Source organism: Sorex araneus, chromosome 2 (assembly GCF_027595985.1).
Source record: "Sorex araneus isolate mSorAra2 chromosome 2, mSorAra2.pri, whole genome shotgun sequence".
Lineage (NCBI taxonomy): Eukaryota > Metazoa > Chordata > Mammalia > Eulipotyphla > Soricidae > Sorex > Sorex araneus.
In genome coordinates, this window is record NC_073303.1 from 212,978,341 (window position 1) to 212,993,476 (window position 15,136).

General features: G+C 51.2%; 1 protein-coding gene across 1 annotated transcript in view; it reads left to right on the forward strand.

The window, feature by feature from the left end:
• The window catches only part of PPM1H (protein phosphatase, Mg2+/Mn2+ dependent 1H), a 331,573-nt gene that overhangs the window by 159,207 nt on the left and 157,230 nt on the right, over nucleotides 1-15,136 (forward strand). The window contains exon 4 of the mRNA XM_055127374.1: nucleotides 3,117-3,229. Within this exon, the coding sequence (XP_054983349.1) occupies nucleotides 3,117-3,229 (113 nt within the window). The remainder of the gene's footprint in view (nucleotides 1-3,116; nucleotides 3,230-15,136) is intronic.

Genomic DNA, 15,136 nt, shown 5'->3' on the forward strand with positions numbered 1-15,136 from the left:
ACACTTCCTTCCCCACCCCTCCCAGCCCCGTCTTCCCCTTCTCCTTCCTCTCCCCTCCCCCTCCTCCCCCTCCCCTCCCCTCCCTGTTCCCTCCCCTACTCCTTTCCCTTCCGCCTCCCTTCCCTTCCCTCCCTCTCCTCCCTTCCCCTCCCCTCCTCTCCCTCCCCTCCGCCCTGTGGTGCTCAGGGACCATGTGATGCAGAGCGTGGGACCCAGGCCTCCCTTGTGCAATTGCTGCCCACAGCCCTTTTTTTAAAAACAATTTTTTAAATTTTATTGAATCACTGTGAGATAGTTACAAGCTTTCATGTTTGGGTTACAATCTCACAGTGATCAAACACCCATCCCTCCACCAGTGCACATTCCCCACCACCAATATCCCGGGTATACCCCCCTTTCCCACCCTCCCCCTGCCTCCATGGCAGACAATATTCCCATACTCTCTCCCTACTTTTGGGCATTATGGCTTGCAACACAGACACTGAGAGGTCATCATGTTTGGTCCATTATCTACTTTCGGCACGCATCTCCCATTCCGACTGATTCCTCCAGCCATCATTTTCTCAGTGATCCCTTCTCTATTCCATCTGCCTTCTCCCCTCCGCTCATGAAGCAGGCTTCCAGCTATGGGGCAATCCCCCTGGCCCTTGTATCTACTGTCCTTGGGTGTCAGCCTCATGTGATGTTATTCTATACTCCACAACTGAGTGCAGTCCCTCTGTGTCTGTCCCTCTCTTTCTGACTCATTTCACTTAGCATGATCCTCTCCATGTCTATCCATTTATAAGCAAATCTCATGACTTCATCTCTCCTAACAGCTGCATAGTATTCCATTGTGTAGATGGTTAAAATGTGCCGGTCTCGCCCACAGCCTTTGGAGCTGTCTTCTTGGCCCTGGATGCTCTCTTCTGCTGACCCTTCTTTGGATGTCTGTGCCCCCCTTCCCTTTCCTGTCCGGGTTCGGATATCGGTTCATTTATTTCAGCTGGCCACATCCTCACCGATGCGGCAGTGCTGATTCATGCGCTCAGTGATCTCTGACTGTTTTCAGGAACTTCTGTTTCATCAATCAAGGAGCAACATTTCTCCTGAGTGTGTGGGGGGGGCAGGGGGAGGCAGGGGAAAGAGGGTGCAAGATCATTTGAATAACCGGGCACTTTAAAATATCCCTCTGCCCTGCCCTCCTCCTCAGCCCCCACTGATATGGCCTGGGGTGGGGGGGACGGTGCACAGTGAGAGGCCCCAGCCCTGAGGCCTCTGTGGGAGCGGGGCGGGTGGTGGGAAACATCTAGAAGACCCGCCAAGTGCATGCACGCAACACCGTCTTCTCAGTCCTCCTCCTAGGCACATCCTCACAGTTTTTGTCAACCCCCCCTTTTTTTTTCTGCTTTTTGGGTCACACCCGGTGATGCACAGGAGTCACTCCTGGCTCTGCACACTCAGGAATTACCCCTGGTGGTGCTCGGGGACCCTATGGGATGCTGGGAATCGAACCCGGGTCGGCCGCATGCAAGGCAAACACCCTCCCCGCTGTGCTATCGCTCCAGCCCCAGTTTTTGTCGATTCTGAAACTTTAATGTGGTCCTTGCATGTCGGCCTCAAGCTTGCTCAGCTGTTTTGGTGACCAACTTCCTTATTGAAGCCTTTCCAAGCTGCATCTCGCATGCACATTCACCCCTGCCCCCCACCCCCACCCCTTCTTCCCTTCACCCAGTTCCTTCCCGGTTTGCCTTTGATGGGCCGGTTTCTCCCTCTGTCCATGGTCTTCGTGACCCATGTTGCCTTTCTCGCCTGGACCCTCGACGCAGACCCTTTCTTGCAGTTTCCCCTGGAGATTTCTCTAGCTTGGAATGACCCGCTGACCCTCCTTTCTGCAGGGAGCCCCGTTGAACCCAACTGAAGCCTTGAAGCTCTCATTCTCTTTTCTCTCTTCTATTTATTTTTTGTTAACATTTTTGGGGGTCACACCCAGTAGTGCTCAGGGCTTTCTCCTGGCTCCGTGCTCGGGGGTCAGTCCTGAGGGGCTCAGGAGATCATGTATGATAGTGGGGGGTTGGAACCCTCCATCCTGTCTCTCTGACCCTAATTCTATTTTCTGAGACTCACGAAGGGGCCCCAGCCTCAGAGCAGCCCAGGGTCCAAGTCACCAGCCTCCTCTCCTCTACCCAAACCTCAGCCTCCCTCCTCGGGCCTCCGTGGTAGACTCTCACTGAGGTGTCCGGCCGTATTCTGGCAGCATGCAGGTAATTTTCAGCGACTCAGCGGAGGTCACGGGAACCCTTGCTCTGTCGGTGGTGCAGAGTTCCGCAGGCAGAGTGGTGGGTCCCTCGTTCATTTTCTTGGGGAAACTGCATCCGTTGGCAAGTTGTAGGCTTTGGCGGAGAAGAAGCAGCCCAGAGTCCCGCCAGGCGAAGTTAAAGTGAGCAAGTTACCCATTTCCCTGGATCTGAACAGGGAGGTTGATGGGGCGGTAGAAGGACGAGAAGCGTCTCGCCCCGAAGCGTAGAGCCTGACACGGGAAGCGTCCCTGAGGGATTCTAAGGGCAGCTCATGATTGGCTGTTATAATTACATTATAATTATCCTTGCTTGGACTGGAGCGATAGCACAGCGGGTAGGGCGTTTGCTTTGCACACGGCTGACCCGGGTTCGATTCTTGCGTCCCTCTCGGAGAGCCTGGCAAGCTACTGAGAGTATCCCACCATATGGCAGAGCCTGGCAAGCTCCCCATGGCGTATTCAATATGTCAAAAACAGTAACAACAAGTCTCACAATGGAGACGTTACTGGTGCCCGCTTGAGCAAACCGATGAGCAACTGAATGGCAGTGCTCCAGTGCGGTGCGGTTTTGGTCTGAGGTGTCTGGTTGCTGTCTGGTTTCCCATCTCTGGCTTGTGGGTGGCCTTGGATGGTCTCAGACTGAGGCAGCCTTCTGCCACTCTGCTCTCCAGCAGGAGGCGGTGGGGGGAAAAGAGAAAAAAAAAAGCAATGATGGGTGTTTGCTCTCCCGGAACTCAGTGTGTTCCGACTCCGCGGGCAGTGTCAGAGGGGCGGGGCGGAGAAAGCCGGATGCGCGTGCCCGTGCAAGCCCACCACTCACTTCGCGCTTCTGTTCCAGGACCTGCAGATCGAGCGCGAGAGGAGCTCCTACAACATATCCGGCGGCTGCACGGCCCTCATCGTGCTCTGCCTGCTGGGCAAGCTGTACGTGGCGAACGCCGGGGACAGCAGGTAGGTCGCCCGCAGCCCCTTCCCCTGCCTCCCGCCACGGTCTGTCTTTTTTTTTTCTAAACACATTAAATAATTGGAAATAAAATATTTCTGCTGGGAATTAGGTATTAAAGATTTTTTTTAAAAAAGAGCTTTTAGATCTGAACAGAGATGTATTTAAGACTATCCAGACAAACCGTAATACCCAAAAGAAGAAGGGGGAGGGCGAGAGAGAGAGAGAGATACAGAGAGACAGAGACAGAGACAGAGACAGAGAGAGGGACAGAGACAGAGAGAGACAGAGACAGAGAGAGACAGAGACAAAGAGACAGAGACAGAGAGAGACAGAGAGACAGAGACAGAGAGAGACAGAGAGACAGAGACAGAGAGAGATAGAGAGACAGAGAGACAGAGACAGAGAGACAGAGAGAGACAGATAGACAGAGACAGAGACAGACAGAGAGAGCACCTGCTGTAGAGGCAGTCTGGGGGCCGAGAGGGGGTTGATGGTGGGAACTATACCCTAGTAGGGGGTGGGTCTTGGAACACTGTATGGTGAAACCTCAGCGTGAACAGCTTTTTGAACCGTATCTCAGGAGGGAAAGCCAGCCTTCTCCTTGTCCTCGGCTGTGGGCCGCCCGATGGACCCGTCCACAGTATTTGTTTTTCCCTGTGGAACCGGCTCTCCAGTCACTGCTTCCCCGGGGCCTGACACCTGGGGGTGCGCGGGGGAGGAAAGTGACTTGAGTAAAGACGGTGGCTGGGGGCCCGGGAGAGCGATCCTGCAGGCTCCTCTGCTCCCTGACTTCTCACTGCGCCTTCCCGGATCTCCCGACTGTCCCCTTTGCTCCCTTAAGGCTGCAGCCACTTCTGCGCTCTGCGGAGAGGAAGGCCAGCCTGGAGATGTCTGTCTGTCACCCTTCCCCTCTCCAGCACGGCCAGGGATAATGCAAATCACCATGGATTCATTATTTGCATTGTTGAGATAGCACAGCGGGCAGGGCGTTTGCCTTGCATGCGGCCGACCCAGGTTCGATTCCTCCGTCTCTCTCGGAGAGCCCGGCAAGCTACCGAGAGGTTCCTGTCTGCACGGCAGAGCCTGGCAAGCTCCCCGTGGCGTATTGGATATGCCAAAACAGTCACAACAAGTCTCACCATGGAGACGTGACTGGTGCCCGCTCGAGCAAATCGATGAGCAGCGGGATGACAGTGACGGTGACAGTGATTCATTCCATAACCAAGACGGTCTCACTTTTATCAGGTTCTATACGAATATACATGTTGGGGCCCAAACCTGGTGCTTGGGAGCCACCCCCGCTTTGTGCTTGGGGGTTCTCCATTCCCTGCGGTGCTGGGGAACCGTGCGGTCCAGGAGGTCGGACCCGGGTCTCTGGCGGGCAGAGCGAGAGCGCATCCTCTCAAGCTGTTTCCCTAGCCCTGGGGGAGCATTTCAATTAGGAACTTCTGGAAGACGTGTTCTCCTGTGAGTAGCACACGCTTCTACCCCTTTGGGGACACGGTGCATGGGTCTGAAGCGGGACCTTGTGCCATAGGCTGCTACGGTGTTGGAAGAGCACGGCCCAAGGGGGCCCCCTGCCCGCCTCCCGTACCCCCACCACCCCAAGAGCTGGGGCCGGGCAGGCCTGCGTCTCTGCTCCCAGCGACACGCCTTCTCAGCATCCTCGCTCCCCTCACCCTCTCTGAAGTCTGCGCGCCCACGTGCGCGCACACACACGCGCACGCACACACACACGTGCGCGCACACACGCACACACGCACACACGCGCGCGCGCACACACCTGTCTCCTTTCCTGTCCCCAGAGCATTGTGGCTGCACCTCTGTACCTGGAGAACCCAGCCCAGGGCTGGGCTGAGGCCAGCTGGAGGCCTGGCTGTGAGACGCCGAGGGCCAAGGGTCCGGGGGGCGGGGGTGTCGGCCCTCTCTGGGCACAGACACGGCCGTAGTGAGGGCAGACCTGAACATTGGCTGTTCGGTTTGCGTTTTGCTACGTCGGGATTGGAGCCTCTGGAATTCCAGGAACCCCCCCCTGCCCCCACTCCGCTTCAGGCCCACATGGACGCCCCCACGCCAGGAAGCAGCTGTTTGCAGAGCGTGCAGCCCAGCGGGCACGTGGGTCCAGAGGCAGCTGCTCTCGAACCCAGGGCCCGCGGGTACGTGCAGCCCTCCTCGGAGCTCCCAGCCAGCTGGCGTGTCCTTGGCGAGGAGTCCGCCTGCCAGGCCAGCCTGAGGAGGGGCAGGCACGGAGGCAGGCCCCCATCACGCCCTGGGGGAACCCCTGTGCCCTCTGCCCCCGAGAGCCCAGACTCAGGAGGTGACCCACCCTCCCGGGTCCACAATTCCCTGAGGCTGATTTCCCTGTTGTGAGACTCCACCCTCCACTCACGGTTTCGTGGCTGTGTAGCCTGGTGGGTCCTGACCCGCCTTGCACTGCACAGGCCCGTCCAGGCAGCAATGGGGAGATGGGGGCTGGGGTTTGGGGTGGGGGGGACTTTTTTTTTTCCTTTTTTTGGGCCACACCCAGCGATGCTCAGGGGTCACTCCTGGCTCTGTACTCAGAAATCACCCCTGGCGGTGCTCAGGGGACCATACGGGATGCTGGGAATCGAACACGGGTCAGCTGCGTGCAAGGCAAATGCCCTACCCGCTGTGCTATCGCTCCAGCCCCAAGGGGGGTGAGGGGGGGACTTTTTTTATTATTATTATTTTAAAGAAAGCGGAGGTGCCAGCTTTCAGACCAGAGCTCAGCTTCCTCATCTGTAAAAAACAGTGGAACCGGGCCAAATGATCTCTAAAATGTCTGGAATTCTAAAGATTATCCCCGGAAGAATCACATTTTGGGAAAAGTGAAGAGTAAAATGACTTATCTTTTGGGTATTTATCTTAATATTGATTCTGAAAATGTTGGTAGTGTGAGATACTGAATGCCCACCTGTGTATTATGTTTCACATGATACTCCCAATTTGCAAAACCTGGCAGGTACCTTCTTTATTTTTTTTCTTTTTGGGTCACACCCAGCGATGCACAGGGGTGACTCCTGGCTCATGCACTCAGGAATTACTCCTGGCGGTGCTTGGGTAACCATATGGGATGCTGGGAATCGAACTTGGGTCTACCGCTTTCAAGGCAAGGCAAATGCCCTACCCGCTGTGCTATCGCTCCAGCCCCAGGCAGGTACCTTCTTAAGACACTTAACACAGCTGAGAGTCATTCTTCCCAAACCTATTGATTAAGCAGCAATGCTATGACATATTATTATTATTATTATTATTATTATTATTGTTATTGTTATTGTTATTGTAATTATTTTGCTTTTTGTGTCACATCTGGTGGTGCTCAGGGGTTACTCCTGGCCTGCTCTCAGGAATTACTCCTGGCAGTGCTCAGGGGACTATATGCGATGCTGGGAATAAAACCCAGGTCGCTACATGCAAGGCAATTGCCCTACCCACTGTACTGTCGCTCCAGCTGTAACGTAACAATTCTAATGATATTTACAGTGTTCTGGTTGGAATTTGGGAATTTATGACCAATATAAGATTGAAGGTAGTTTGAATTATAGCAGGGAGGTTACTTTCAGTATTCTCGGGCCCAGCCAGGCTTGGGGGCCCTCAGGCTGCACCTGTCACTGCTGGGGAATCAAACATGGGACCTCACACATGCAAGGAATATGTCTTACTACTTGAATCCCAAATCTGAGACCTTATGGCAAACTAGGTTCTCCAGCTCCCTGTGGGTGTAGTATGCTCTGTGGACATGGGTTGTATGAATGTATGCGTTATTCAATGTCTAACTTGCAGAATATACCTTATTAAGATGTTCTTTTCAGCTCTCACATGAGAATCAGGTCATTGATCTGACCCATTAAGGCCATTAGTTTGTATACTAATATTTTTATAGACGTCTGTGAGTATGAAAATATTCAGTTACTTCCAAGAAATGACAGCTAACTAAGCTCTAATCAAAATGTGGTTCCGTTATCACCTATGGACAAGTAGTCAAGATTCTGATGACTCCGTTTAAACAAATGCTTGGAGCTGATAGAAGATTCTAGCACTAGGGCCCCGGTTAATTAAGTGATATAATTTTTTTAATTGCCAAATACTGGTTGTCATGTGTTTACCTGAAAATCCCGACAGTTTTTCGGGTGAAAGCAAGTCTTTGTTGTAGGTTTACTACCGCACACTTGTTCACACTCGGAAAAGCTCTGCCCTGGTTTGAGTTTGGAAGTCACTGGTGGTCAGAAACCATTGTTTAAGTCGAGTGAGAGTGGCGAGTCATCTGGTTGACCATCAGGTGCACTAGTTACTGGGGTCCTATACTCAGATGCTGAGTCGATCAGATGCTGCCTGATGTATTTGTGACTTGTGGCCAGGGTCCCCATCCCCCACCCATAGTAGCATGGTCCAGAGGGATGCCCAGTGATGGGGCGGGACCGAGACAGAATTGCCCTGCTCTCTTCAGTTAGAGCATCACATGTTGAAACTGCTTACTGCATGCTAGCTGCTTCGTTTTTCCCAGGCAGAGACAGCCAACTCAACACCTAGGGGATCATCAGAGACTAGGGAAGGAGCAGATGGTGGGCGGATTTTCACTTCCAGCAAAAATGAACCGGTGGCATGCAAATGTCATGCAAAGCAATATGCAAACTCTCACCCATTGTGTTTGAGTCATCGGCTCCTTTGGGCTCGGAGGGATTCTTCAGGGGGAAGAAAATGCTTTGACTCCATTTTAGAAGATAATTTCATTTTCTTTCTAGAGAGCTGGGGCATCTAGGAGGCAAAACCGTTACCGTGGATTTCAAACAATGTCTAAAGGTTTGGCAACTCCGTCTCGGTGAACTCATTCAGATTAAAGGAAGCCAATTAAGATTTGTTAAATCTGTGATTCTCCTTACACCAGGTTTACAGGAATAGCAGCAATAAGACAGCTAATCAGTGCTAGGTACATGTTAAGTACCGTAACAGAGAACCCCAATTAGTACTGAGATATGGAGACTCAGGCATTGGTAAGATCAGCTGAATGTATCACGGTACAGAGAAGGCAAGTGTTTTCCCACGTCCCCACAGCCACACGGGCGCAGGGCCACCTGCCAAAGGCAGAAAGACAGAGGGCCGGAGTGAAAGCACAGCGGGTAGGGCGTTTGCCTTGCACACGGCCGACCCGAGTTCGATCCCCAGCATGCCATATGGTCCCCTGAACACCACCAGGAGTAATTCCTGGGTGCAGAGCCAGGAGTAACCACCGTGCATCGCTAGGTGAGGCCCAAAATAAAAAAAAAAAAGACAGAAAGACAGAGCTTTATATTGCCTATAAGGTCGTGTACCCTGGGCTGCCTTCCCATGGCTAGGACTCACTTGGCTTTTTGTTTGTTTGTTTGTTTGCAGTACTAGCCTCAGGAGCAATTTGTGGGGTGTTTTGGACTGGAACAATAGCACAGTGGGTAAGGCGTTAGCCTTGCATGCAGCTGACCCGGGTTTGATTCCAACGTCCCTCTCAGAGAGCACGGCAAGCTCCAGAGAGTATCCCGCCCACACAGCTCCAGAGAGTATCCCGCCTACACAGCAGAGCCTGGCAAGCTCCCCATGGCATATTCGATATGCCAAAAACAGTAACAACAAGTCTCACAATAGAGACATTACTGGTGCCCACTCGAGCAAATCAATGAACAACGGGGCAACAGTGCTACAGTGCTAAGGTGAAGATTGTCCAGTGCACAGTTTATTTTTTTTTAAATTTTATTGAATCACCATGAGATAGTTACAAGCTTTCATGTTTGGGTTACAGTCACGCAATGATCAAACACCCATCCCTCCAATAGGCACTATTTATTCTTTCCTGTTTTTATGCGAAGGAATGACCAACCTTATCCACGGTGACATTGATGGCACCTCTCATGGTTTCTGGGTATAGTTGAGCTTTTAGAGACTATTTTAAATTCAGAGCACTAGAGCACGTGCTTCTCTTGGCTGAGGCCTGAGTCCTTTCCCCCAAACTCCATGTCCCCTGTCCCAGCACATGGGTAGCCCTGGGTACCACATCTCCAGCACGATTGGGAACACCCCACCCCCAACCCCGTAAGAAAAACAAAAGATTATAATTAGGATCACTATCCGCTGCCAAAGACTCCCAACTCTATGAGGACACTTCAAATTTTATGGTTTTGCTTTGGGGATAATCAGCTGAAAATAATGAGCATTTTTCCACCTCTGCTAGTGGAGCAGGTATAAAGATTCCTGCCACAAACCCCAAGCTCATGTAATTGTAGTCTGATTGCTTTGGCAGCAAGTGCAATGGAGACTTTTTCAAAATTTGCCCGAAAATCTCTGGGACATGTGGAGTCATCTTTCCACTCATGAAGGTCCTTCTCCAAAAAAAAAAAAGGGTCAAAGCCAGATCTCTTCACAGAGCATCTCCGAATCACAGGAGCCAAGAAACATCTCCCAAATTATCTTAAAAGGAAGCCCAGAAGTTCGAGTGGGAGGATTTGCTTCCACTTCTCATCATTCCCTGGGATGACCCCAATTAACAAAAGCTTCTATTTCACCAGTTCAAAGCCGAGTCCCTTTGGCATGCCTGAGGTTTCTTGAGGCAAGGGGCTGGAGATGAAACAAGATTTCTGTTTTCTGAGTTCAAAGCCATGTCTGTGGCTGTCCACTCTCAGGCTCTTCCCCTTTGCTCCTGGTGACATAAAGAAATCTTATGGGGGAGGGGGTGGGAGGGATGCTGGGGTCATCAGCGGAGAAGGACGCTCATTGCTGGAGGGATGGGGACTCAAGCAGTGTATGACTGAAACACAAGCACGAAAATATGTAAATCTGTAGCCTCACGGTGATTCATTAATTAAAAAAATTTTTAAAAAATCATAGGGCAGTGCCTCCCCCCGCCTGCCCCTGTAGAATGAGGGACCGCCCCCCCTCATTATTTTCCCTGTTCTAGAACTAAAGGTTTTAGCGCAGGAGGGGCCACCTGCAGGTGAGCCTTGTTTTGAGCTCACAGACTTATTTGATCTTTTTCCCTTGGCTACATTAGTTCCCTATACACCTCTCACTGTTGTTGACAGTATCTGGAGACTAGTATGGAGAGAAACCAAAAGGAACCACCATTCTCTGCTATAAAATTGAATTATTGGACCAGGGAAGGCAATTGAAAGGACTAGGGGGCATATTCTGGCTTCAAGAACTCTGGTTTCCACTTCTGGGAATATATCCCGGAGAGGCAAAGAGGTATAGTCGAAATGACATCTGCACTCATATGTTCATTGCAGCACTGTTAACAATAGCCAGAATCTGGAAAAAACCCAAGTACCTGAGAACAGATAACTGGATAAAAAAAAAACCTTTGGTACATCTACACAATGGAATACTATGCAGCTGTTAGAAAAGATGAAGTCATGACCTTTGCATATAGGTGGATCCACATGGAAAATATCATGTTAAGTGAAGTAAGTCAGAAAGAGAGAGACAGACGTAGAAAGATTGCACTCATCTTTGGAATATAAAGTAACAGAATGGGAGACTAATGCCTAAGAATGGTCGAGATAAGGACCAGGAAGATTGCTCCACGGTTCGGAAGCCGACCTCACATGCTGGGGGAGAGGGCAGCTCAGATTGAGAAGGGAACACCAGGTAAAGGGTGTTCTGAGGACCCGCTCGGGATTAGGGATATGTGCTGAAAGTAGACTATAGACCGAACATGATGGCCACTCAATACCTCTAATGCAGATCACAACACCCCAAAGGAGAGAGAGAACAAAAGGGAATCCCCTGCCACAGGATCGGGGAGGGGGGCGGCGGGGGGATAGGGTGGGCATGGTGGGAGGATACTGGGATTATTGGTGGTGGGGAATGGGCACTGTTGGAGGGATGGGTACTTGATCATTGTGTGACTGGAACACAAGCACGAAAGTTTATAACTCTGTCATTGTACCTTACGGTGATCCACTAATTAAAAAAAAATTTTTTTTTAAAAGAACTCTGGTTTCAATTCCTGGTGCTGCATGGCCCCCCTCCCCCCTCCAGTAGACCCCAGGCACACTCAGGTATGACTCAAAGCCAAAAAGTGAATTGCTGTCTACTACTTTTTTCCTACAAACTCTCGCTACCCCCTACTCTGTTTTGTGTCTACTTGCATAACCCTCTTAGTCATACCCATAAACTGCAGAAGTGATGAGCAGAAAGAAAAATTGACTTTGAGTTGGTCCCAAATTTACCCGAGCACCGGGACCAAGTGATGGCTCGACACAGCCTTTGCCTTTTCTGTCAGGCTCTGCCTCCACTTCCATTGTCTTCCACGGGCACCTCAGAAGTCCTTTCTCCCTCTGAACTGTCTTCCTGAGTCCTCCCCTTGGAATTTTTTAAGTTCTCTCTCCTACCCCAGCCATGAGCTCTAACTTCCGTCCTATTTCCCCGCCCTTCAAGTTGTCCTTGTCTTAACTTCCTGTGCTCTTAGCCTACGACGGAGCTGAACGGGCAGCCTCAGAGAAGTGGAATTTTTTATACTTATAAATAAGTCACGAGACTATTGTGGTCGAGAAAGCAGCCTTATCTGTCCCTGGCTGCCTGGATGCAAGACAGCTGCATCCTAGGGACCACCCCAAGGTTCTGTTATTGGCCCATGGTAGCCCAGCAAGATTTTTCTCGGGCCTAAAAATCTTGCCGACTATGTGAAGTCAAGGAAGATGAAGAACCAGTCACACAGAGCCCCTCCAGCGGGAGGAAGGGACAGGAGCACACAGAGGCAGTTCTCTGGGTTCAGGTGAGGAAGCGGAGGCCAACGCATGTGCATGCATTTTATTGTCTGCACTCGGGTTCAAAACCGTCCCAAGAATCAGAGAGCACTGCTGGGAAAGGTCATCTATATTATGCCCCCACAGTGGAGGGATTATATTTTGCTCAGCATTTGGCCTTTTCAGCCCCCACTGGCATTGGAAAGGGAATTTGTGTTAGGCTCGATTAATTAGTGACGGGAACTGGTGTTTTGTGTGTGTGTGTGTGTGTGTGTGTGTGTGTGTGCTCACATGTTTTTCTTTCCCCTCATAAAGCTAATAAAGCTACACCCTAGATATCATTGTCTTATTTTTTTAAGTTCCGATGCCAATTACTTCTTCTGTTAAGTTTAATTTTGTCACTTTGCTTTAGACGAGAGGTGGTAAGTTGAGTTTAAATGGTCAGACGGTCGGGAAATTGCCTGCCTGTCATCCTCGGCGCTCTTAACACATTTGGGTAATGGAAAACTACACTAAAGAACAGACCCACTCATGGACTTGAAAAGAGATTCATCACAAAATGTAATCCTCATTTCAAACTAAAGAAGAAGGATGACATTAACCAAGCATCATATCGCACTACTGATGTTTTATGGTTTTCAAAGATTTTTTACTAAAACTGATGTTCCCACCTCACTTTTGCTCTATTGAGATCGGTTTTAATGTGGTCACCGTTAAACTGGAGAGATTTTTGTTTTTTTAGTGGTAAACCAGTTCCATTTTGTTCTCTTTTTTTAAACTATTGCCGGTGGTGGTTTTTAATTTGTTTTGTTTTGTGCCATGGATCAAACTTAGCTCCTCCTACTCGTGTCAGGACCTACCACTGAGCTACATATATTCCGCTGGTTGCGTTTCAGAGTTTAGAAATTTCAGCGAGCACTTTTGTCTGTTATATCCACTACCCCCTCCCCCGCCCTCCCCTCAGCACCCCCCCGCCCCGCCACTCTCCAATTACAGTTCTTGGATATGTTTTTCATGCGAGCACATTTCCTCTGACGTCACCCTTAATAGAGTTAACACAATTATTAGAGATGGATCATTTAGAAGACTGTCTCGCTCCATCTTAAATGTGTCTTAAGCTCAGACATTCATGATGCGTTTACTGTCCAGTCACGGTTTCCAGAGCTGGGAACTGAGCCGACTACAGTTTCATGGGAAGAGTAGGATTCCACAAATGTTTGCATGTCAGCCGTGAGCCAGGCGTGTGCTGGCGACAACTCACAGGCAAGGTCTTTGTCTTCCTGGCACTCGCTCGCTGGCTGGGCAGCAGATAAAAGCGTGGGCTCTCCTGAGCAGAGGCTGTTCAGGGTGAGAGGGTAGGGGGGAGGCGGGGAGGGGGAGCGAAAACACATAGATCCTTGTGTTCTTTGGCATGGGGGAGAGAGTGACAGCCCACAGTTCTGCGTGACCAATACTCCGTCTCGGCACCCGGTGCATTGCTCTGATTTCTACGAGCAACTACTCGTCGCTGTATTTATGCCACGGCATCCTGGGGATGGTTGTAAATCACACTGAAATGCGATGGAGGGGTGGGACACTGATATTTTTGGTGGGACACAAATATGTCTGGGGGACTGGAGGCCTCACTGGACCCATTATGCGCTGGGAACGGCACGGAGTCTCGTTTCCTGTTCGGGTGACGGTAGTCACGTCGCCGTCTGGTCTGTGGTGAACAGATGGTGAGCTGGCTCCAGGGTGGCACTAGCTAAGCAGGTCAGCGGCAGCTTAGCCCTCGCTGGGGTGAGCCAGTGACATTCTCTCCAGGACCAAAAAGGTGGTTTCACCCCCCCCCCCCGCCCCGGGTTGCAGGAAGGGAGGAAACAGGAGAAAGAAGCCTCAAGAGGTGCATTCAGGCAGGGGGCATGGGGGGAAGAGCTGGCACCGAGAAATGAGACAGTTGGGCTTGCAAAATAAGCTAGTCTTCTGGGGCTGGAGTGATAGCATAGCGGGTAGGGCATTTGCCTTGCATGTGGCCGACCCAGGTTCGATTCCCAGCATCCCCTATGGTCCCCTGAGCACCGCCAGGAGTGATTCCTGAGTGCAGAGCCAGGAGTAACCCCTGAGCATCACCAGGTGTGACCCAAAAAAGCACACACACACACACACACACACACACACACACACACACACACACACACAAAGCTAGTCTTTGCCACTCCAGAAAACATTATTTGGGGAGAGGGGCTGATTCTCACTGCCCGGGGATGCCAGCGTTGCTAGCGTGCCTAAAACACAAGCACGGTGGGCAGCACAGGTGAGCCTTCGTATCGAGTTCCTGTGTCGTCCCGGGCACTGAGGTCAACAGCCGCCATCCAAGCGTCCCTGTATTTAAAGAGCTTCCAGGCTTGTCAGTGAAGGAAGCCGGGTCAGTAAGTGAGAGGCCGCGTATGTGCTAGAGATGATGGTTGCTAAAGAGAGAACCGGGGCGTGGGGAAGGGCTTCGTCCGCAAGGGGTGGGTGGTAGCTCCGGGCAGGAGTTTTTGGAGGGAGCACGTACTTGGAGCTCAGAGGAAGGCAGGGAGGCGTGCACTGTGCAGATGGCTGGGGGCGCAAATCCAGCGAGTTGGCAGGCGAAGGTCTCAGGAGCCAGGAAGGTGCTTCTCGGGTTGAAGACCAGAGAGAATCAGGCAGGAACTGAGATGGGGAAGGGTGGGGCCGGGTCAGTATGGGCAGAGCCCGGGAGTTCTCGGGGGTGGGGAGTGGGAGGTTGCTGTGGTGGGGTCTGTCCATTTTGCATGGAGTTGGGAGTTCGAGTCTGCTCTCCCTCCCCGAAGCCCGGGTTCAACTTGGTCTGTGGTTTTCACCTATTCTGTGATGTTCTGCTCTGGTTTTGGAAATTGGAGGAATACTAACTGCATGGAATATGTTTGCAACTTCTCCCTCCTCTTTTAGTTTTACAAAGAAAAAGAAGAAGACTTTGAGAAGGATAGGTTTTGACTCTTCAAAAGTTTTATGGTGGGGCTGGAATGATAGCACAGCGGGTAGGGTGTTTGCCTTGAACACGGCCGACCCGGGTTCGATTCCCAGAATACCATAGGGCCCCCTGAGGACTGTCAGGAGTGATTCCTGAGTGCATGAGCCAGGAGTAACCCCTGTGCATTTCCAGGTGTGACACAAAAAGAAAAAAAAAGTTTTCTGGTA